The 23,224-nt window shown below is 33.8% G+C and overlaps 3 protein-coding genes across 4 annotated transcripts; all 3 read left to right on the forward strand.

Annotated features, from left to right (window-relative positions):
• The first annotated feature begins 1,487 nt into the window (after positions 1-1,487).
• Positions 1,488-5,156, forward strand: HOXD11 (homeobox D11). Its single transcript, XM_077448069.1, has 2 exons — positions 1,488-2,736; positions 4,367-5,156. The coding sequence occupies exons 1-2, from the start codon at positions 2,136-2,138 to the stop codon at positions 4,597-4,599; spliced, it is 834 nt and encodes a 277-aa protein (XP_077304195.1). The 5' UTR covers positions 1,488-2,135; the 3' UTR covers positions 4,600-5,156.
• A 5,817-nt stretch (positions 5,157-10,973) lies between these two features.
• Positions 10,974-14,610, forward strand: HOXD10 (homeobox D10). Of its 2 annotated transcripts, none has more exons than XM_077448068.1 (2): positions 10,974-11,924; positions 13,748-14,610. In XM_077448068.1, exons 1-2 carry the CDS (start codon positions 11,186-11,188, stop codon positions 14,020-14,022), a joined length of 1,014 nt encoding a protein of 337 aa, XP_077304194.1. In that variant the 5' UTR covers positions 10,974-11,185; the 3' UTR covers positions 14,023-14,610. The 2 variants fall into 2 exon arrangements, with proteins under 2 accessions (XP_077304194.1, XP_077304193.1); XM_077448067.1 differs by having other exon boundaries at positions 10,986-11,924; positions 13,745-14,610.
• A 3,715-nt stretch (positions 14,611-18,325) lies between these two features.
• HOXD9 (homeobox D9) lies at positions 18,326-22,137 on the forward strand. Its single transcript, XM_077448070.1, has 2 exons — positions 18,326-19,176; positions 19,994-22,137. The coding sequence occupies exons 1-2, from the start codon at positions 18,585-18,587 to the stop codon at positions 20,233-20,235; spliced, it is 834 nt and encodes a 277-aa protein (XP_077304196.1). The 5' UTR covers positions 18,326-18,584; the 3' UTR covers positions 20,236-22,137.
• Positions 22,138-23,224: the final 1,087 nt, after the last annotated feature.

Raw genomic sequence — 23,224 nt, forward strand, 5'->3', positions numbered from 1 at the left:
TGGTCACATCCTTTAGTAAATCATCCCAGTTGTGCTTTTAGTATGTGTAGAAATTGCCAAGAAATATGATGTAAATTTCTTTTGTGTATTATATATGTGCATGTTTTTTTTCCTCCTGTGTTCCTTATGTACTCATATCAGGTCTTTGTTGTCTGCTAAGCTTAATATTTCATTTAGGTCGTAATGAAGGCTGTGTAGTCTTTCTTTTTTCTGATGTTTGAGGGATATTTATACAATAGGAAACTGCATTCTAGAAAAGTCATCGCCATGGCCGATAGATAGATAGATAGATAGATAGATAGATAGATAGATAGATAGATAGATAGATAGATAGATAGAAACAGACCGATAGATACAGACTAATATGTCACAGCCAATCGAGCTTGGCACACATTCGTAGATAGATAAATAGATACTAATATGTAGATAAATAGATACAGACCAATAGATATGTAGATACAGACTAATAGATGTATAGATACAGACTAATATGTGGGAGGCTATTGAGATTCACACATGATAGATAGATAGATAGATAGATAGATAGATAGATAGATAGATAGATAGATAGATAGATAGATAGATAGATAGATAGATCATATTTTATTGAATGGATTTTTTTAAGGAGATAGATAGATAGATAGATAGATAGATAGATAGATAGATAGATAGATAGATAGATAGATACTAATATGTAGATAAATAGATACAGACCAATAGATATATAGATACAGTAATAGATGTGTAGATGCAGACTAATATGTGGGAGGCTATTGAGATTCACACATGATAGATAGGTAGATAGGTAGATAGGTAGATAGATAGATTGATAGATAGATAGATAGATAGATAGATAGATAGATAGATAGATAGATAGATAGATAGATCATATTTTATTGAATGGATTTTTTTTAAGGAGATAGATACTAATATGTAGATAAATAGATAGTGACCAATAGATGTATAGATATAGACTAATATGTGGGAGGCTATCGAGCTTCGCACATGATAGATAGATAGATAGATAGATAGATAGATAGATAGATAGATAGATAGATAGATAGATAGATAGATAGATAGAGTTTGAATTGTATTCTTCGCAGCTGTTTTTGGAGATTGTAGAGTATTCTGAATATTATTTTTATAAGCCTTTATACTATTGGTCCCATGTTCAATACTATTAATGGTATCCTCTATGGGGTTGTGTTTATGTATTTTGTTGTTAGACGAATATAAGACAAACATATGTCTATTGGGCATTTATTGGTATATTTATACTTGTAAAATGTGTAGCGGGTGTGTAGACCAAGAGTTAAAGGTCTCTGATGGTGTACATTGTTCTAAATACATTATTTACTAATATAAAACAAGCGATCGGTGTGATGATTTGTAATAAGAACAAATATAGAAATAGTCCAACGCTTTGTGAATATTTGCAATGCTTGGGATAGGAAAGAGAACATTGGGCGCATAAATTAGCATTTTCTTAAGTCAAATATCGATACTTTTAAAACAAATGTACATTTTTATTATATATTTCCTAGCAGCATACCCATAGTTCCTTTATGGTGCTGATAATGAAAGCCCTTCTCCATTGACTCCAATGTAATATGATATTGTGATGCTGGCTTTGGAATAACTGCTTATTTGTGTGTAAACCTGTGTATTGTGGTCATAATCATAAGCTTGGTTTCTGAAATTCTCAGTTTTAGCTAAATAATGAGCTGTTCCATCCTTAAATAGAAAGAACAGGGCAGATCTTGGTTGCTACTGTACAGAGCTGTGTACACGACGCTGCTATATATATATATCAACAGCTGGGGGAGGACAGAAATGTATCTTGTTTTGTAAAAAAAGGAAAGAAAAGACATCCAAACGTGCAGAGTGTGTGAGTGTAGCACCTTTGTGCAGTGTGCGAGGGATGTTTCATTCTGCAGGGCTCTTATAGATATAAGGACATTCTACATGGGATCACGTGACATAATTACCACTAGAATCAATCAAGATGAATTGCACGTCAGCACACGTTCACGGTTTTTTCTTAGTTGATGCTGTCCAAGCCCTCTTGAGCAATAGATGGATCTTGTTCAATGCAGTGAAATCTCCTTGTTGCTTTCCATCGCAAAAAGGGAGAGATGACTGAGTTTGAGAATTGCAACAACAGTGCACCCAATATGTATCTGCCTGGCTGCGCTTACTATGTCTCTCCATCGGATTTCTCAACCAAGTCCTCGTTTTTATCCCAGTCCTCCTCCTGCCCTATGACTTTCTCCTATTCTTCCAATTTAACTCATGTGCAACCTGTGAGGGAAGTGGCATTCAGGGAGTATGGGTTGGAGCGCAGTAAGTGGCAGTACCGGGGCAGTTACCCGTCGTATTACCCCAGTGAGGATGTCATGCACAGGGACCTCATCCAGCCAGCGAACAGGAGAACGGATGTCTTATTCAAATCGGACTCTGTCTGCAACCACCATGGACCTTCCAGTGCTCCTTCTAACTTCTACAACTCAGTGGGTAGGAATGGAATCCTTCCACAGGGCTTTGACCAGTTTTATGATGGCAGCCAAGCCTCATCATACCAGCTGGAGGGAGAGGAGCAGCCTGCAAAGTCTGAGCTCAAAACTTCCAACCTAAATAGCAAAATCACCTCTACCCAAGATAAGAAAGTGACAAGCGACAATGGCCCCGAATCCCCTTCTGGGGAGGCTGCTGCAGCAGAGAAGAGCAACAGTTCAGGTAGGCACCAACTGGGGGCAAGAGGACAAGGCCAACACTTTGTCAGACTCCTTTTTATGTGCTATTTTATAAGCATTCAAGGGTTTTATATATCCTATAAGGTTCCTTTTACCGTTGTAAAGTGTGTTTACGACAGGGAACTAATTTAAGATGAAGATAGCCTTTTGTTGAACATTCTCCCTTTCGTTATCAAGCTTTGCAGATTATCTTGCATTCTTTTGGATAGTGTCGTACAATGGAGGCTTATGTGCCTTTCAGCATTGGCTGTAAAGCTATACTATGTGTACACCTACAGCCCAACAACATGAACTTGTAAACATGACAGGGGTTTATATGGATGGTGTACATCTGTATGTAGTGCTTCTATCTATCTATCTATCTATCTATCTATCTATCTATCTATCTATCTATCTATCTATCTTTTATATAAATACACACACACACACACACACACATATATATATACACACACACACACACACACACACACACATATATATATATATATATATATATATATATATATATATATATATATATATATATATATATATATATATATATATATATATATATGTGTGTGTGTGTGTGTGTGTATATATATATGTGTGTGTGTGTGTGTATTTATATAAAAGATAGATAGATAGTGTGTGTGTGTGTGTACATACTATATGCGACTTCTCTAATGTTTTTGGGTCTTTTTATTTAGATACATTTAAAAATCCTCAGCTATAGGCTGTATACTCACTGAGGCATACTTTTGGCTAGCCATACATTATACAATTGTCTTATTCAATTACCTTTAGATTTACCTTCATCAGTGTAGTGCAAGGGCCTGCCTGATTGCATACACACACACAAACATATATATATATATATATATATATATATATATATATATATATATATATATATATATATATATATATATATATATATATTTCTGTAACTCACATACTTTAATATATATATATATATATATATATATATATATATATATAAAATACATATTAAGTTTGCGACCTCTCTAATGCTTTTGGATCTTTTTATTTATTGACTTTAAAAAATCCTCAGCTATAGGCAATACACTCACTGAGGCATAATTTTGGCTAGCCATACATTATACAATTTACTTTCTATGTAGTGCAGGGGCCTGCCTAATTACACACACACACACACACACACACAATATATATATTTATACATATTATGTATGCGTCTATGCGACCTCTCTACTGTTATTGGATCTTTTTATTTAGATACATTTAAAAATTCTCAGCTATAGGTTATTCTCTCACTGAGGTATACTTTATAAGGCTGGCCATACATTACACCATTTTCTTACTCAGTTTCCTTTAGATTTACCTTCAGCTCTGTAGTACAAGGGCCTGCCTGATTTCATACAAATTAAACGTGTTTATGTTTGACCTCATATTATATGGCTTTGTTAAATCTATAGGAAAATTGTACAAGAAAAGTGTATAATAAGAACACATACCAATACATAACACAAGGATCTTGAGTATTGCCTATAGCAAAAAGTCAAACATAAAAGTTACATTCTATTAGCAATGATATTAAACAAATATTTCTTTTTTTTCTTTTTTGTTTTTAAAATAATATCTGGCAGCTTCCCAGCGGCTTAGGAAAAAAAGATGTCCTTATAGCAAGTATCAAATCCGGGAGCTGGAGCGAGAATTTTTCTTCAATGTGTACATCAACAAGGAGAAGAGGTTACAGCTGTCCAGGATGCTGAACCTCACTGACCGCCAAGTGAAAATTTGGTTCCAGAACCGAAGGATGAAAGAAAAGAAACTCAACAGGGATCGACTTCAGTACTTCACTGGAAATCCACTTTTTTGAAAGGAAAATGCACAATTTATTAACAAAAAAAAAATTTAACATTATTTGGGGATCCCAACTTGCATTTTATGTGGACCATGATATCATGAGAGGATTTCCAAACCTCTGGAGGATGCCTTCTTGGTAAGGAAAGGGTCTTAAAAACGTCACTTACAGAATGCAGCCAATGGTGTGTTTTTTTTTCTTCCCTGAATCTATAACACTGATTATACAGTATTAGGACTGACTGCAAGCAGCCAGGGTGGCTTTGAGCTACCATAACTACAGTGACTACAGTACACATTTAAATAAACGAATGCAGCTTTACTATATATATATATATATATATATATATATATATATATATATATATATATATATATATTCTCTGTGCACGACTAATATCTTCTCTTGTGGAAATTGTTTTATGGTAAAAATGGTGTTAACTTGAACACATTGCATGAGTTTCCATGTCTCAAAGGTCTTTGAGTATCTCTGTCAGCAATTTATTGCATTATATAACCCCACCATATGTACATATTTATTAAATTTTCAATGTTATTTTTTACCAACCTGAATACGTTTCGTATAATGTTCATTTATTTAGTCGAGCAATAGAAAAAATATGATTCTGAAAAAGAATCTGGCGGATATTTTTTAATGGTTTTATTAAAGTGTTTGTTATCTATTCCCAAAATAATCTACTCCCTGACTATCCCTAAAATATTTTAAAAAAAAAATCTTTTTTTTTTTTAAACAGTAATTTTAAGGAGTTTGAAGAAAGTATAATGACATTTGGTGTTTTTAGGATCAAACGTCAGGGTCTGGAAAAAATCTGTTTATTTTGTGAGCTTAAGAATTTGGTTGAGCTTATTCCTTTACACTTTATATGGCGTGACCTACTGGGCTGTTTACAAAACCTTGAACTGTCTAGACAACACAATAAAAGTAGGGGATCCAAGCACCATAATTGGGTTATATTAGACACCTTCTGGTGGGCTAACAGCGATTTCCGCAAAGTGCAATAAAGGAAGAAGTGAGAAAGGGGGCTGGTTCCTTCAATGGCACTCAGTGGGCGTTTTTTTTTTTTTTTTTTTTTTATCTTGGCACAGAGCAAAGTTAGACAAGGACTAGGCAACAGACCTACAATAAGGATCTCAGAACAAAGAGGCAGAGAAATATATTGTTAAGAAAAAATGCTTCAATTTGGGCAAAAACTTAGCAGTTGCCTTTGAACTTCCAAAATGTCAAGGTCATCACCTTTCACCTTCCCGAATAATTAAATGCCTTAAGGCTCTCTTATTATTTTGCTTAGCTGCCACCCACTACTGTGGCTTGAAATATCTTCACTCTAAAATATTTTATTGTAGAAGTAAATCACTAAAACAGCATTTTTTTTTCACAAACAGGCTCGAAAACCATTACTTAACCATGACGTATTGTGTAGACTTCTATATGCTGTATTTGGTTTAGATACTTTATCGAATAAAACGAAAGAAAGGAAAAATAATTTAGGTATAACATACTGTAAAATAGTTATCTTTAACGTGGTAAAATATTTATCTGCTATTATTATGCAGCTTCCTGCTCACCAAAATACATTAATAAGGATCTTCAACAATGTTAACAGTAGTGACTAAAAAATAAATAAAATAAAATAAATGGCGGCAGCTGTAGCCTTTATTGATTTAGTCTTAAAATAAAAGCTTAAAAAATAGATAGGCGGATAAATAGATAGATAGAAAGAAAAATAGAATGATAGATCTAATGATAGATTCAATGATAGATTCATTGATAGATAGAATGATAGATTATTAGAAAAATGTGTAATTAAATTAGATTTGGATCCTTTTTTAAGCTTTTTTTTTTTTTTTTTTTTTTGCATTGTTCATCCAAAACAGCTATGTGCCGTTTGGTGTGTTATATCTGAATTGGCCACAAGAGGGCGACTGATGTATTGCAAATGGCTAAAATGTTACTGCTTTTATATCCCAAACCTTGTCACATAAGGTTTCTAGATTTTTCTGTAGAGCAACTGTTCTTTTGAAATATTGTTTAAGTAATACCTGTTTAGAGTCTTGCCTCACTGCTACCGTGTGCTGAAAACTGCAATACCCAAAACTCACTTTGATAGCTGAATTCCATTTTTAGTTGGGAGACTTGCGTCTCCACTAGCTGCTGCATAAGGTTATAATGCTGATTTAAATGGTGGTGTAAGTATGGATTTGGGGGGTGCCATTTATGATAGATAACAAAGGAGGCAACCTCATATGAGGTAAAGAGAAAACGATATGAACATAGAGTATTTATTGTACTCAATGCTTCTCTGATTAGAAGCTAAAATGTTGCAGTGAACTGTGGAGAAGACTTTTGGTGCCAAGGTACTTATGACTAAAGTATTGCATATACTGTGAGCAATTATTGTCTGAACACGTACATTTATTATACCTGAACTCTAGCAAATTATAAAAAATAAATGCCATGGTCTTATCGTTATACCATTCCCAAGATCCACTATATATATATATATATATATATATATATATATATATATATATATATATATATATATATATATATATATATATTCTGTAACTCATACACTTTATTTGTTTAGAATTTTTTTCCGATGATATACGCAGAATATCTAGTTAGCTACAAAGAAAATGTGATTAATTTATTAATTTATCCTACACTTATGCCCTTCCTATAGAAATGTAAGCAGGATAGAACAGGATAATTCATTTATTTCTTATTATGAAATCTTACCTTACTGAAATTGACAAGCTGCTTGATGAGGAGAAAGAAATGACAGACCAGCATTCCAAAGTAATGGAAGAGCAATGTATATATCACATTAATGCTATATTATTACAATACACGATTTTAATTTGAAACATATGTATTTCTTTATGGAGATGTATTCAGTTTACAAGTTGAATTATATGAGAGTCTCTGAATTAAAATACAAAAATACATTTATAAAAATAATGTTTTACTTATTAGTTTTGATTTGAAGCGTTTTAAACCAGTCCTGTGTCTATATGAAAGCGCAGTAGAACAATTCTCTTGCTCTAAATAGTGCAGTTTTCCAAAAACCACAGAAATGATACATATAAGTTATTTAATCGTGTGATTGCAATGATTGCAATGGGATATCTATTCTCCAATGTATCCATTGCACGTTCTTTGATTACCTTCCCCGGTTATCTTTTTCTTTAACGAGACGATCACGAAATTACTATAATGTGTGCATCCCAAAAAATGGTGGAGGTAAAACTATTGTATGTACAAATAGATAGAAACAGGTGTGAGAGAAACATAACACATTCGCTGCACGTAATGTCTAGTAAGGATATGAATTTGTGATAGTAAAAAAAAAATACCCCAAATCACACACACGCACACACACACACACACACACACACACACACACACACACACACACACACACACATATATATATATATATATATATATACTAGTAGGGTGAGTCAGTCCTCTTGTCTCTGTGTAACTTCAAGAAGAGGTGTCACGGTGGGCATACAGTTATAATAAAACAAACAAAAAAAAAATTAAATACACTAATGTATGTATGTATGTATGTGTAAATGTAGTGTGTGTGTATATATATATATATATATATATATATATATATATATATATATATATATATATATATATATATATAACCTACACATATGTATCTAACCATATATCAAAATACTATAGTATTTTGCTTTTATTAAAAAAAAAAAGTTCTGTTTGCATAAACGTATGTACACACCACACCACACACACATATATATCTATACATAGATATATAAATCTATCTATCTATATATCTATATCTATCTATCTATGTATATATATATATATATATATATATATATATATATATATATATATCAATCAATCTATCTATCTAGATATCTAGATATCTATCTATCTAGATATCTAATATATAGATATATCGAATATATATATATATATATATATATATATATATATATATATTTACAGATACATGTGTATATAATTTTTTATATGTTTTTAATTAGGGTGTTACGTCTGCAAGTGCGAACATATATATTCGTGCCATTGTAAAGATCTTCTATACTTGTTATACTTTAACATGCAGTTAGTTTTATTGAATCCTCCAATATTTGTATTATGACTTCAGCTTATATTGGTATTATTATTTTTTTGAAAAGGTCTAATGTTTCCATCTGATGTGGTAATATCGTATTGGTAGATGCCAGAGTGAATTCATTAGGTACTGAAGATGGACATTAGCTTAGGATTTCAATTAAGCTAGCAGTTAAATTGCTGTAATGTGTGCTTTGTTCAGGAAGGGGGGTATTATCCTTGTGTTATTGCATTATACCTTTATTAAAGATGTTGGGGCAGTCTGTTAATAGGAATTGTACTTGATTGCTTGAGATGCCCCTTTTGCTTTAGATACCTACAGAAACAGTTTGGTTCTCCCTGACAATTCCTAATTGCAAAACCTTCATTAGGTTATTGGTGAATGCATATATTTCTCTAGGCTGTGTACATCAGTGAATTAGCATTATTGCACCATACACCACAAATATATGCAACTTTCCTACTAAAAGGATGACGACTGGGTCAAAAGACAATGACTATGTGGTATTATTGATGCCTTGATAATTTTACAATTGTCAGTGGGCTGTTTTTTTATTCTACTTTAAAAAAATATATATATATATACTTCTAAAAGCATTCGAGAATGGTTATCCTTGTGAAAAATGAGATATCTCAAAGCACCTCTGCCAGTAACTAAGCAGATCTAAGCCTTCATTTACTAGGGAGACGACCAAGGTAGACAGCTTATAAGGGTTTTTTTTTAATGTTCCTTGGGGTTCTGTGTATAATAGTCACATACAAGCTATTTAACAACACACCACACAGGCTTTGCAACTGCAGTTGTAAAAGGCAGTGGCTCTTAACCTGACAATGATGTTGTATTTGAACAGCTGCGTGAGGGTTCCATTTTATCAAAGGTCTGTCTCATTGCCACAAACCCAGACATTTTATTGTTTTAACTGCATAGGAAATAAAATGCCTGCGAAAAAGGGGGTCTTAAAAGAAGCAATGGCACTTGGAATTTTCTAATTTCTAAACTAATGAAACTCAGATGAGTGTCAACTTTTTGGTGCACCAATGTAAATGTACTGATTGAAATGTTTTGTTTGAGATCTTTATTTTATATATATATATATATATATATATATATATATATATATATATATATATATATATATATATATATATATATATATATATATATATATATATATATATATATATATATATATATATATACAATATATGGATCCAGCTGCTGAACATGTTAGCAAGCGATGCATGGGCCATTATTCTCTTATAGGAAATAATCTATTTAATCAATATTGACATCTTAAGGTTAGGAGATTTCATATATATCAGTTATACTGGTGCCTGCAACCATATAGTTTAGATCACCACAAACCCTTGGCTTTTACTATTTGACAATTTTTGTGTTAAAACAAACAGATGACCTTTTTTTATTTTTTTTGCTTGCAGTCAAAAACCAATGAGATATTTTTCCATAATTCATATTGAGAACGCCATTATGCTAAATTTCACCCATGAATCTTATCCTTTAGTAAGTTTCGATTGATTTGTTAATAAAACATCTGACCGTGTGTGGTAACAGTGGGTATAACTCTTTAAAAAGCAACAGTAGCAAAAAAAAAATGGTTAACAGTGTTAGGAATGCAGATGAGGGAAATATTGATCGTTCTTGATTCTTTTTAATATATATTAATAAATTCCACAACCTTTAGGCTGCCAAGGATGAAAGCATTTACTGAACGCATGCATTGTTGAAAAAAAACAGCATTTCTTTCTTGGCATAGGTGTAAAAGTGTGTGTGTGTGTGTGTGTGTGTGTGGTGTGTGTAAAAGTAATATCTAAAAAAAAATATTGTTACTTTATTTCTCATGTTGTTCTGTAAACTTTAAAAATGTAACCAAGTTATTAGCTCTATGGGCTGTAGGGGGAAGATTTGTTTCCTAAAAACTCTGTTGCCATTAATTTCCCAGCCCTGGAGTCCTGTGGGTCAGCAGACTCTTTCATTTGAATATAAAGCATTAAAAGAAAAGAGATTGCTGAATTTTTTGATCTACTGTATTTCTATTTTTCATACTGTTGATTCTGTCTGCGTTGGCACCGCCTTATAAGAGTAGCTAAGGTATTTAGCTGTCAAAAAAGGGTTTTTTTTTGTTTTTTTTGTGATGGTATATTAAAAAAAATAACCTTAAATCAGCGCAGTGCGCCAGGGCTGCCATAGAAGAGCAGTTGGCTAGCACTTTCTCCCTGACTTCGTAGATGTCGCTGTTGACCATATTTGAGCTGCAGCCCAAGCTGGCCACGGACCATGTGACCTGCAGGGAGGTAGCAGCTCAAGGCCATTTTCAAATCTCATTGGCTTACTTGTCATGTGGTTGTGCAGAGGCATCCACAATTACACAGGGAATGTTTTCCTAGAGATGTCAGCCTACAAAGGACACAATCTCTCTTCTTCAATTTCCTCCCCAAAATGTCCTTTCCAAACAGCTCTCCTGCTGCAAATACTTTTTTAGTAGATTCTTTGATCAGTGCCTGTAGAAGTGACAGTTTCTATTCTAACAACGCCAGCATGTACATGCCACCTAGCTCAGACATTGGGACTTATGGGATGCAAACCTGTGGACTGCTACCATCTCTGGCAAAAAGAGAAGTCAATCACCAAAACATGGGTATGAATGTCCATCCCTATATACCTCAAGTAGACAGTTGGACAGATCCGAACAGGTCTTGCCGAATAGAGCAACCTGTTACACAACAGATCCCCACTTGTTCCTTTCCTACCAGTATTAAGGAGGAAACCAATTGCTGCATGTATTCAGATAAGAGATCAAAAGTCATTTCTTCAGAAGTGCCATCATACCAGAGGCTCGTCTCTGAGAACTGTTCTGTTGAGAACTCTGAGGTCCCCGTCCCAGGATATTTTAGGCTGAGCCAGACCTACGCCAGTGGGAAACCCCAAGAGTACAATAATACCCAAGAAACCAGTTCATCCTTAATGTTACAGCTAAACCCCCGCGGCAGCTCCAAACCTCAGCTATCTTCTCCACATCAGATGGATAAGAAAATGAATGAAAACCCGGGCAGCCAAGACTCTTCCAAAGTGTCTGCTGGGGAAAGTCCCGAGTCCAAATCTGCCCTGCAGGAGGACAGAAGTTGCCTGGCTGAGGTGTCTGTGTCCAGCCCAGAAGTACAAGACAAGGAAAGTAAAGGTCGGTATTACAAAGAACTTTCTAACCATGACATGTTGTAGCTTTTACACGCCAGCACCATAAAACATGGTGTAAAATACCAGCATTACCATCCATAACATTTAATGGTACCTACATGTGAGGATGGAACTGCCCCTGGTTCTCTCAAGTATTTCATACAGAACCTTCTGTTCAGGAGAGACTGGAAATAATCAATATGCCTGGTCATTTATAGGTGCTAATAGTAGGCAATCCTGTCTACCTTCATTACACAGATTCCTCCAAAATTCTGTAATATAATTTCATTACCTTTACCAGTATCACAAAAAAAAAGTTATGCTTTGAATTTTGTTGGCTGTATTCTAAAGGGTTAATATATATATATATATATATATATATATATATATATATATATATATATATATATATATATATATATATATCCAGGGATAGATAGGATGTGTGTGTTTGTATTCATGTTATAATTATGTTAGTTCTATTCTAAAGGATTGGGAAATAGATAGATAGATAGATAGATAGATAGATAGATAGATAGATAGATAGATAGATAGATAGATAGATATGTGTATGTGTGTGTTCCTCTTATAATTACATTGGCTATAAAGGATTCAAGGAATATAGATAGATAGATAGATAGATAGATAGATAGATAGATAGATAGATAGATAGATAGATAGATTGCTAGATAGATGTGTATGTGTGTATTCATGTTATAATTACAGTTCCTATATTTAAAACAATATTTTTTAATTTGTAAGCAATCTTTTTTTTTTTTCAATTTTTGTAGAAATTAAAATATTCCATTCATTATAAGAAGATTATCAGAGTCGTGGTTGTCATTGTATACTGCGGCTGTTTTCTTTATTTACGTTTAGAGATAAAGGACTATTAGTGCATATTGAGTTTTTTTTTTTTTAGTATATATTATTAATGTTTTAAATGAAGAAGGGGGTAAATAACGTTTTCAACGTTTTTTTATACCTTGTTTATTCCATAAACAACAAACACTTAAGGCTGGTCATACACTATACAATTCTCTCATTCAAAAAGGAAAATTGTACAAGAAAATCGTATAATGTGTGGCCAGCCAAAGTACATTTTTTTGGGGGGGGTACTGTTGGAAAGGTGTCAATGTACAGGGGTTAACTTGGTTAACTAGGTTATTTCATAGCAATTTTAGTATAGTAAAATCTGTTACAAATGTGTGTAATGTGTGTATGTGCATGTGTGTGTACATAGATAGATAGGTAGATAGATAGATAGATAGATAGATAGATAGATAGATAGATAGATAGATAGATAGATAGATAGATAGATAGATAGATAGATAGATAGATAGATATTCACTATATTCACAGATGTATATAGCTAGTATATATCTATCCATTTCTCCTATCTTTCTGTCTTTGTCTCTGTCTCTATATTTAATGTAATGAACCCTGGTATTATCAGCCTGCTGTGGTTTTTGTTGGTGTGTGTGTATATAGATATATAGATATTCATAATATTTACATGCACACATACATACACACTCATAATATGTTTACACATTTATATATAACACAAGTATATAGAACATGTTGGAAAGTTATGCTGTATGTACGCTAGTGAAAGGAACCAATAGGGGGGACAAGAGACCGCATTACAATTATATTGTGTCTTTTATGACACTTATAACTTGATATAGATTCACTTTTGTCAGACTTTTGTTTCAAGGTTCATTGTCAAGTCTGCACAATGTTGAGTGAGTTTTTTTTTTATTATTTAATCTTTTCCTTACACATATATATTTTTTGTTTGTTTTTGTTTTATTGAAATAGAAGAAATCAAGTCTGACACCCCAACAAGCAATTGGTTAACTGCAAAGAGTGGCAGGAAGAAGAGGTGCCCTTACACTAAACACCAGACACTGGAGTTAGAGAAAGAATTCTTGTTTAATATGTATCTGACGCGAGAGCGCCGCCTAGAGATCAGTAAGAGCGTGAATCTCACTGACAGGCAGGTCAAGATCTGGTTTCAAAATCGCAGAATGAAGCTAAAGAAGATGAGCAGAGAAAATCGAATTCGTGAACTGACCGCTAATTTGACTTTTTCCTAAAGCCCACCAAACTAGGTTAAAACGTTTTGTCACAGCATCAGCCATTGCTCAGAAGCAGGAGAGACTATTGGAACCATACCACATCATTTCCTGTGATCTAGAATGTGATTTTCGTCATTTTTTTTAGTGCTGCAAGTGTCTATATGTACTTCCATGGGTATATAAATAATAATTAAAGATCTAGCACATGTAATTTATTTTTTTTCACCGTATGGCAGGGTACAATGAAGAAAGTTTATCATGTCGTCTTAAATTATTGGGGACTGTTCAAGATATCCAAGCAATGTGACTTTTTCATGTTTTTACTAAAATGCTTTTTCTGTATGTTACTTTATGGACCTTGACATTTTAACCTTCATGAATATTCTTATTGACTTTCGAGGGAAGAAAAAGCACATTTTCTGTAAATGTCTGCTCCAAATAAGTGCGAAATAGCTGCAAATATGTTTGTAAACGTGTAGTTGATTTGACTCGTAATCCTTGTAGAAGTCTCCTTGTGATATGTGGTAATATCATTGAGACAGATCTGTGTCCATACCGTGCATGATCTCTGCATGTCTTATGCAATAAACTGTCTGAACGCTTGAAGTTTCCATGTTATTGTTAGGGATCTGGCCAGGCCATTGCCTCAAAACTAGTGTATTACCAGCAATCAGCTACACAATAATTACCTGTCTCCTCTCAGATTTTAGCTTGGCAGGAAAAAAAATAGTATGCATTCAGAAGCCATTCTATATTGACTGTAAAGATCAGCATCACCTGTATGGCTCCGGTAAGTGGCAATGTTGTGTTTGTAAACTCTGTGTAATAATATAGCGGTTTAATGATGACACAATAGTAGGAAAATGTATCACTTTGCAAAATTGTGTCTATTGTGCATTTAAACAAGTGTGTGTGTGTGTATTTATGCATGTACAGGTATGTGTGATTTACTAAAGAATTAATACAATATAGCATGCTTGCTTTGACTTAAAAATCCACTCGGATTAAAAGAATAAAAAATATATAAAAAAAACTGAATTGGTGCACTTTGCACTGACACAAGTACAATGGATTGGCAAAAAATAACTTTGGCCTAAGCGAATGTAATATATATATAGAGAGAGAGAGAGAGAGAGAGAGAGAACGATATAGAGAAAGGAGAAAGAAAGAAAGAAAGAAAGAAAGAAAGAAAGAAAGAAAGAAAGAAAGAAAGAAAGAAAGAAAGAAAGAAAGATAGTGAGTTGTGTAGTGTTTTCTTCTGTATAGATAGATAGATAGATAGATAGATAGATAGATAGATAGATAGATAGATAGATAGATAGATAGATAGATATTAGATATATATCTATATATATATATATATATATATATATATATATATATATATATACATATATAGAGAGAGAGAGAGAGAGAGAGAGAGAGAGAGAGAAAGTGAGCTCTATGTGTTTTTTTTCACGACTATATAATTTTTTTAGTGTATATGTATATATATATATATATATTCATATTTAGTGTATATATTCTCTCTAGTTCTTTCTGTACCTCTCTTTCTACTCTCTGCTTTCTCTCTTGTCTTTACCTCCCACCCCCTCAGTCTCTCCTTTCTCTGTCTCTTTTCTCTTTGTCTTCTTTCTTTTCTATGCATACACAGACAACGTGTCACGATTCCACGATTCAAGTTCATAAGTGCAACATGGGGCCAGCCCTACTGGGTTACAAACGGTACACAAAGACGAATTACATTAGTATTCTTAAATTTTCGTTTAGGTACTAGCCATGTTTATAATGTTTGTATTCATACATGAGACTGTGCATTTCTTTTTCCTCCATTATCTAACAGAGGAACTTAGTTTACATCTGAACCCTTCTTAAAAACAGACTAATTTATAATATGCATTTTCCTCTCTCTGGCTGAGTGACTAATAAAAGTATGGAACATAGATACTTATATTAGTGTAGCTAGCATGAGTTTTACTTCATGTACTTCAGTTGCAGCCCAACCCCATTTAAATTATATTTTGGGTCTGTTTGGATGTGCCTGCTATGCCCTTCAAATACACACACTTACCTGTATCCGAGTTAACATTGTTTCCATACTTTTCATATGCCTTGCATCAGGCTTCTGCACTGTCCTTGGGGATGGGATCAGGAAACAGTAGCACAAACCGGTACATTGTAATCAACGCTGATGATACTTTTGTGAGATCTTTCCACTATCTAGGCTATAGCTATACTGAGCGTGCTGTCCTTTGTTGTATTTTGTTGTAAGTTACAGAAGATACAGAAGTGCCTAGAGTTTCCTTGGCTGTAGATAAACTCCGTTTTATTTCAGGAAACAGCCCCAATAAACTCTCTTCCTGCAAATGATCACAGCCTCACTTAACAAAGCTGAGCTGCAAAAAATTCTTTATTGCATGGCCAACTGGGGTAATAGTCAATAAGTTCTGTTTTACTCAAGGTTTACTAATGTCTATATAAGACATCAACATATTTGACTTACCACCTTTGTAACATCTATAAAAGCAATATTCAACAGTGCAATGACTTAGATATATATAGATGAATGCAAGTTCAATCTCTGATTATTTTTATTGCAAACATCTGTATTTATAGAAGTACTTAAAATGTACTACCTTTACCCTATCTCTGGAAACTGGGTGCATTCTGATGTCTATAATGTTACACAAAAGTTTACAAACACAGAGAATGAGTGGTTACTATAGTGAACTTGCACAACGTGTGTGTGTTATAGGAGTACTTATATTGTACTAACGTTACTCTATCTCTGTGATATCTCCTTCCTTTTCAAACTGTACCATAATATTGATAAATCTTACATTTTATTGTAATTTACTAAAAAAAAAAATTGGGTGCATTCGGATGACTGTAGTAATCAAACAATAGCTTACAAACACAGATAATGAATGGTTATTATAGTGAACATGCACAACGTGTGTGTAGGTGTGTGTGTTGGTGTGTGTGTGTATGTGTATATATATATATATATATATATATATATATATTACACGAGTACTTAAAATGTACTAACTTTACTCTCTCTGTGATATCTCATATCCAAAATGTACCATGATGTTGATAAATCTTATATTTTATTTTAATTTCCTATAAACTAGATGCATTCTGATGCCTATAGTAATCAAACAATAGCTTACAAACACAGAGCATGAATGGTTACCATAGTGAACATGCACAAAGTGTGTGTATGTGTGTGTGTGTGTGTGTGTGTGTGTATATATATATATATATATTAAAGGAGTACTTAAAATGTACTAACTTTACTCTCTCTTTGATATCTCTTATACAAAATGTACCATGATGTTGTTAAATAGTATATTTTACTGTAATTTCCTATGAACTGGGTGCATTCTGATGTCTATGTTAATCAAACAATAGCTTACAAACACAGATTATGAGTGGTTACTATAGTGAACATGCACACACAACGTGTGTGTGTGTGTGTGTGTGTGTGTTTTGTGTGTGTATATTAAAATGAAACCCATAGAAAACACCCATTGTCTGTGTTTGTAAACTATTGCTTGATTACTATAGACATCAGAATGCACCCAGTTTATAGGAAACTACAATACAATATAAGATTTATCAGCATCATTGTACATTTTAGATTGGAGATATCAGAGAGATAGAGTGCGACAGAAGTTAGTACATTTATGGGAAAACTATATATATATATATATATATATATATATATATATATATATATATATATTGATGCACTTAATATTTAAAAGGACAATAGCAAGAGCCCAGTAGCTGTTCAATTCACCAGCACAGGTTTTTAATGTTCTCTTAGACCATTTGATTACAGGGCACATTAATGTATAATCAAATGCACCTCATAAAATTTTATTGAATCTCATAAAAATCATGATAGTACTCTTCCACCTGTTTTTAAAAAACATTGTAAGCTTTTTTTTTTTCCTGCAATGCACACAGAATGGCCTCTCCTATGTAAATATGAAGTGTTTCTGAACGTTGTTGAGCACAAGCAACGTGCTGCTCCTGCTGCCTCCCCCCTTCCTTCCCCTATAGCCCCCTTGTTTGTGGCCAGTAAAACAAGTTTTATACCCATAGGTCAATAATCTGAGCATGCTTTTGCCTGGATCTGCAGTGTGGGTCCCCACAGTTTAAAGGGTAATTAAACAAATTCAGCAAAGTGATTAAAAAATGAATGGCAGGGAGAGAACATGGAGAAAGAAATAGTCCCTGGCTTGGGCAGCTTTAACAAGAAGCAGAATCTTTTAAAAAAAAAGAGGCACAAAGGTGGAATCAGGCGGTGCCCCCTCCCCTCCCCCTCCCGGATGCTTCCTTCCATATATCTCGGCTTAGTTACACTTTTATTTTTAATTGTATGTGTTTTTAATCACATCAGCCCCGTTAAGCGGATTGATTTACTCTGTATTGGTAAATATGATCACGTGGAGCCCACAACCAATGGATGGAGGATGCAGTCTGCAAAATACTATGATTGTTCTCAGGGAGGGTATTACATACAGTTAAGAGTGTAACCTTTTATATGAGTGAGAGGGGAGCCTAAAATGTCGTCAAGTGGCACCATAAGTAACTATTATGTGGATTCTATCATAGGACATGACAACGAGGAGGTGTACGGCGCTAGATTCTCCCAGGGTGGTCACAGCACGACCTCTAGGCCACCAGGTGTTGGGGAGCCTTCAGATTTCTCTTCTTGCAGCTTCGCCTCCAAATCGGGCGTCTTCCCCACCTCCTGGTCCACGGTGCACCCCCAGCCTTCCTCAGGAATGACTGGCATCTACCACCCCTACATGGCTCAGTCCCACCTAGGCTCAGACAGCAGCAGATACACGGTGAGATCCTGGCTGGAACCCATCTCCAGCTCCACGTCCTCCTTCCCTGGATTCCACCCCAACGGGCGCAACTACGGGATCAAACCTGAGAGCACCCCGAAAAGGACCGAGTGCTCCTCCTTTGAACCCCAAGGGATCGGCCTGGCCGAGTACACGTGCGATTCCTTTCCTGCAGAAACCCCAGAGAAGCCTCCACCTAAAGAGCAGGCGGCCAACGAAGAACCTGAGCCCGACACTGAATGCAAAGAGGAGAAGCAGCAGCAAAAACAGCAACCACAACAGCAGCAGCAACAAATTGACCCAAGTAAGTACAACAACAACAAAAAAAAAAGAGCAGAGAGGGAGCGAGAAAAGAAATTGCTGTTTGATTTATAGCCCGAACCTGCAAGGCTCTAAATGTGCAAAACTGATAGTTTTACTAACCTATAAAACCGTCTAGACGCCTAGCATATAGCCCAAGCAAGCAACAAGAGGCTATAAAATTATTCTATTACTCACATAACCACCTAAGATCAAGACATCATTGGTACTGTAAACACTCCGGGTGCATTAAGACTTCCTTTTATGATAATTCTTTATAAAAAGCTGGGCGGCTGGGTCATCCTCATTGCAAACGAATTTTGTGCTGGAATTTCGTTCTGCTTGGACCTTAAAGAAGGGAGGACACCCTGAAAGCTTGGCCTGAAGATTTGTATGTTAGTGCAAATCAAATATGTGATATGGACAGGACTCAGCTTAATAATTGTATGTTAGTGCATATCAAATATGTGATATAGACAGTACTCAGCTGATAAATTTTATGTTAGTGCGAATCATATGAGTATCATGGACAGTACTCAGCTGATAAATGTTATGTTAGTGTAAATATAAGTATCATGAAGAGTACTGAACTAAAAAAAAATGTATGTTAGTGCAAATCATATAAGTATCATGGATAGAACTCAGCAGATAAATTGTATGTTAGTGGAAATCATATAAGTATCATGGATAGAACTCAGCAGATAAATTGTATGTTAGTGCAAATCAAATAAATATCATGGACAGCACACAATTATTCCTGGATTGTCAAAGCATAGCCTATGATCCTCTATCTCTCTTCTTTTTTTTTTTTTCTTTCCTAGGCAATCCTGCAGCAAACTGGATCCATGCTCGTTCCACCAGGAAGAAGCGATGCCCATACACCAAATACCAGACCCTGGAACTGGAGAAGGAATTCCTCTTCAATATGTACCTCACCCGGGATCGCCGCTATGAAGTGGCCCGAATTTTAAACCTCACTGAAAGACAGGTCAAAATCTGGTTTCAGAACAGAAGGATGAAAATGAAGAAAATGAACAAAGAAAAAGGAAATAAAGAGCAATAACAGCCTCGAATACGCACTGAGTAATCTCTGTACTATTTGGAACATTGAAATATATATATAGGTCCATTTTTTTTTTTTGGAGATAGATTGTAAATGTGTTGTGTATTTTGCAAAAAAAAAAAACCTCCTTTGATGTCAGTGCGCTTCATGATGCTACTTTTTGAAACTGTTTCCGTTCGGTTCATTTTGTGATTGCACGCTAGAAATTCCAGGTAGGTATTGATAGATTAAAAAAAAAAAAAAAGAGACTTTTATTAGGGATTGACCTGCCAGTAGTGTAGCTCAGTTTATTAAGATAGCAGAAGTGACTGTGGATTGTGCTACATTGGTTAAAGTCAGCAGAAGGGAAGTGTTCATTGCTTACATCCAAACCAGTATAACACCATTTTTATTTTCCATAACCTCGCGAAATGATACAAAATGCAGTCTGCATGTAATGTAACACTAATATCAATTATTAGTGACAACAGATAAAGGTATACACACTAGATTGTTCTAATAGCAATTCGGAACAATTCTTTCTTTTTCTACCTTTTTCATTTTATTATAGGTACATTGTTTTGCAAGACTGGTCATTTTACATTGTAATAATATAAAAGAAAACTACAAAATGTAAAATCTGGTAGACTAATCCCTACTCAGATAGTGTTGATGCATTTGGCCCCAAAAAGTGATACAATTGTACAATTTCGTTGAGAAAGGAGAACATTTTGATCAGTTCGCATTTATCTCCATGAGACAAGAATGTTTAGACTTGAAAATAAGAAATGTAAAGGAATAATAGTTTGACATTTAGGATTGGAATGGTATAGAAATAATAATTTGAAATTTGGAATTGAAATGGTGTAGGAATAATAAATTGAAATCAAGAATCGGAAAGGTATCGGAATAGTAGTTTGACATTTGGAATTGGAATGATATAGGAATAATAATCTGAAATTTGCAATTTGATTGGTATAGGAAAAATAATTTATAATCAAGAATTGGAATGGTATCGGAATAGTAGTTTGATATTTGGAATTGGAATGATATAGGAATAAAAATTTTAAATTAGGAATTGGAAAGGTACATGAAAAAATAGTTTAAAATCTGGAATTGAAATGGCATAGGAATAATAGTTTGGAATTTGGAAATGGATGAGTAATGTTTGAGAGCAGCGAATGAAGGAATATTCAGGGATACCGCACTGTTTATTACGTGGCTTGTAACTGCCAACAAAAAATTCTCACGCTTCATCATAGAATGTGTAAAAAAAGTGAAATTTTACAACTAGTTTTCTACAATCAGAACGTTCAATGCCAGGGACTGTTACATCTCCCATCCACACATCTTTTATTGGTGTATTTAAGGACTGATGGGGGCTCCCACTGTTTTTTTGTTTGTCTGTTTTTGACTTTCCACCTCCACAAATCCAAAGAGGAGGTTATTAGGAGAGAGCTATTTTTTTATTTTATTTTTTTCCTTCGGAAATAAGCAGGAAGCACTAAGTTATTTTTTTATGTTTACATTTGTTTGTTACCGTTCATGACTTGTGTTTGGACAATCTGATATTATAAAAGGAAAAAAAATAAAGCATTTGCCCTTGTAGAAAAAGAGGTGTTGTATTTGAAGCAACTTCACAGACAACAACATACACTTAGCATTCTTTTAAAACAGGAAGAGCTAGGGTGTAATAAAGTAATTTGAACGGCTAGACGTCTGGACTTAATGGTTTTATGGTGGACCATAGAGCTTTTTTCTTTAAAAAAAAAAAAGGCTTATTTTGGGGTTTGTGTCTCTTGAAAACGAAATGCTGAGAAACTCAGATTTTTCTGGACCATAAAAACACATATGTCCATGTGCATCACATCCAAGCACCACAAATGGTATTCAATGCTGGGTAGGCCTTCTCATTTAAACATCATGTACTACTAATATCTTGTTACTATAATTTCCTTGGTTTAGAAAAAAAAAAAAAAAAAATATATATATATATATATATATATATATATATATATATATATATATATAATATATATATATAATTTATTTTTTTCCCTCTAAACCAAGGAAATTATAGTAACAAGATATAGGTTGTTGCGTTAAGGAAACGAATTTAACTCATCCACCAATAATAGCCCGCACATCATTTTGATATATATATATATATATATATATATATATATATATATATATATATATATATATATATATATGTATAAAAAAATATAATATATATACACATATTCCTGCCAAAACGGTTTTTTTAACCTATGTTCAAAAATCAAGAGCACAAGAGGCAAAATAATGAACCAATTGATCTATTAAATGTCTATATATATATATATATATATATATATATATCTAGCAAGAAGTAAAAAGCATAAAAATGACAGAAAATTAACTTTACATCATGTATATTTTATTAGAGTTGTACCACTGTTTATTAATGATGTTGTGCATTGTAAAATGGGTGTGTGATAGGCAGGCATCTCCCATTCATTCATTAATAAGATGTTGAACAATGATGACCGGGTTCATTGGGCGTTCATTTTTTATTCCTCGATTTTATATTCTGAAGAGAAAAAGGAAGACAAATGGAAACTTGTTACATAAGCCCAAGCATATGGGTTAAAGCCTCGACATTTAAATGTTCTGTAAATGACAAGGTTTGCAGCATTATTCCTACAATCCTGATAACAGCAATAACTTCAATTGCTGTGAAATAAACATTTATGGTAAGATAAACAAATTTATAGCCCGACCGATCTGCTTGCGACCACTAGGTAGCGCTCTTACTCCATTTGTCTTATAATGTAACTGTCATGTTTCTGAATGTCACTCTCCTTTTATATATTGAGTCCACATTAATCTTTTCTGCTCACATATTTAATATTACAAAATTATATGTATAACAGAAAGAATGCCATAATACTCAAAACATAATACAATATTACATTTCTGTAAAGAATATATAAGGAAAGTACTGGGAGGAATAGCCTCCTTTCCT

The sequence above is a fragment of the Lithobates pipiens genome, unplaced genomic scaffold (genome assembly GCF_037356315.1).
Source record: "Lithobates pipiens isolate NorthernLeopardFrog02 unplaced genomic scaffold, aLitPip1_a1.2 Scaffold_22, whole genome shotgun sequence".
Classification (NCBI taxonomy): Eukaryota; Metazoa; Chordata; class Amphibia; order Anura; family Ranidae; genus Lithobates; species Lithobates pipiens.

Bases quoted from the DNA above. Each gene is read 5' to 3' on its own strand.
- HOXD11 (XM_077448069.1), top strand. From the start codon at position 2,136: ATGACTGAGTTTGAGAATTGCAACAACAGTGCACCCAATATGTATCTG. The intron at 2,737-4,366 runs GTAGGCACCAAC...AATATCTGGCAG, and splicing joins AGAGAAGAGCAACAGTTCAG to CTTCCCAGCGGCTTAGGAAA.
- HOXD9 (XM_077448070.1), top strand. From the start codon at position 18,585: ATGTCGTCAAGTGGCACCATAAGTAACTATTATGTGGATTCTATCATA. The intron at 19,177-19,993 runs GTAAGTACAACA...TTTCTTTCCTAG, and splicing joins GCAGCAACAAATTGACCCAA to GCAATCCTGCAGCAAACTGG.
- HOXD10 (XM_077448067.1), top strand. From the start codon at position 11,186: ATGTCCTTTCCAAACAGCTCTCCTGCTGCAAATACTTTTTTAGTAGAT. The intron at 11,925-13,744 runs GTCGGTATTACA...TTATTGAAATAG, and splicing joins ACAAGACAAGGAAAGTAAAG to AAGAAATCAAGTCTGACACC.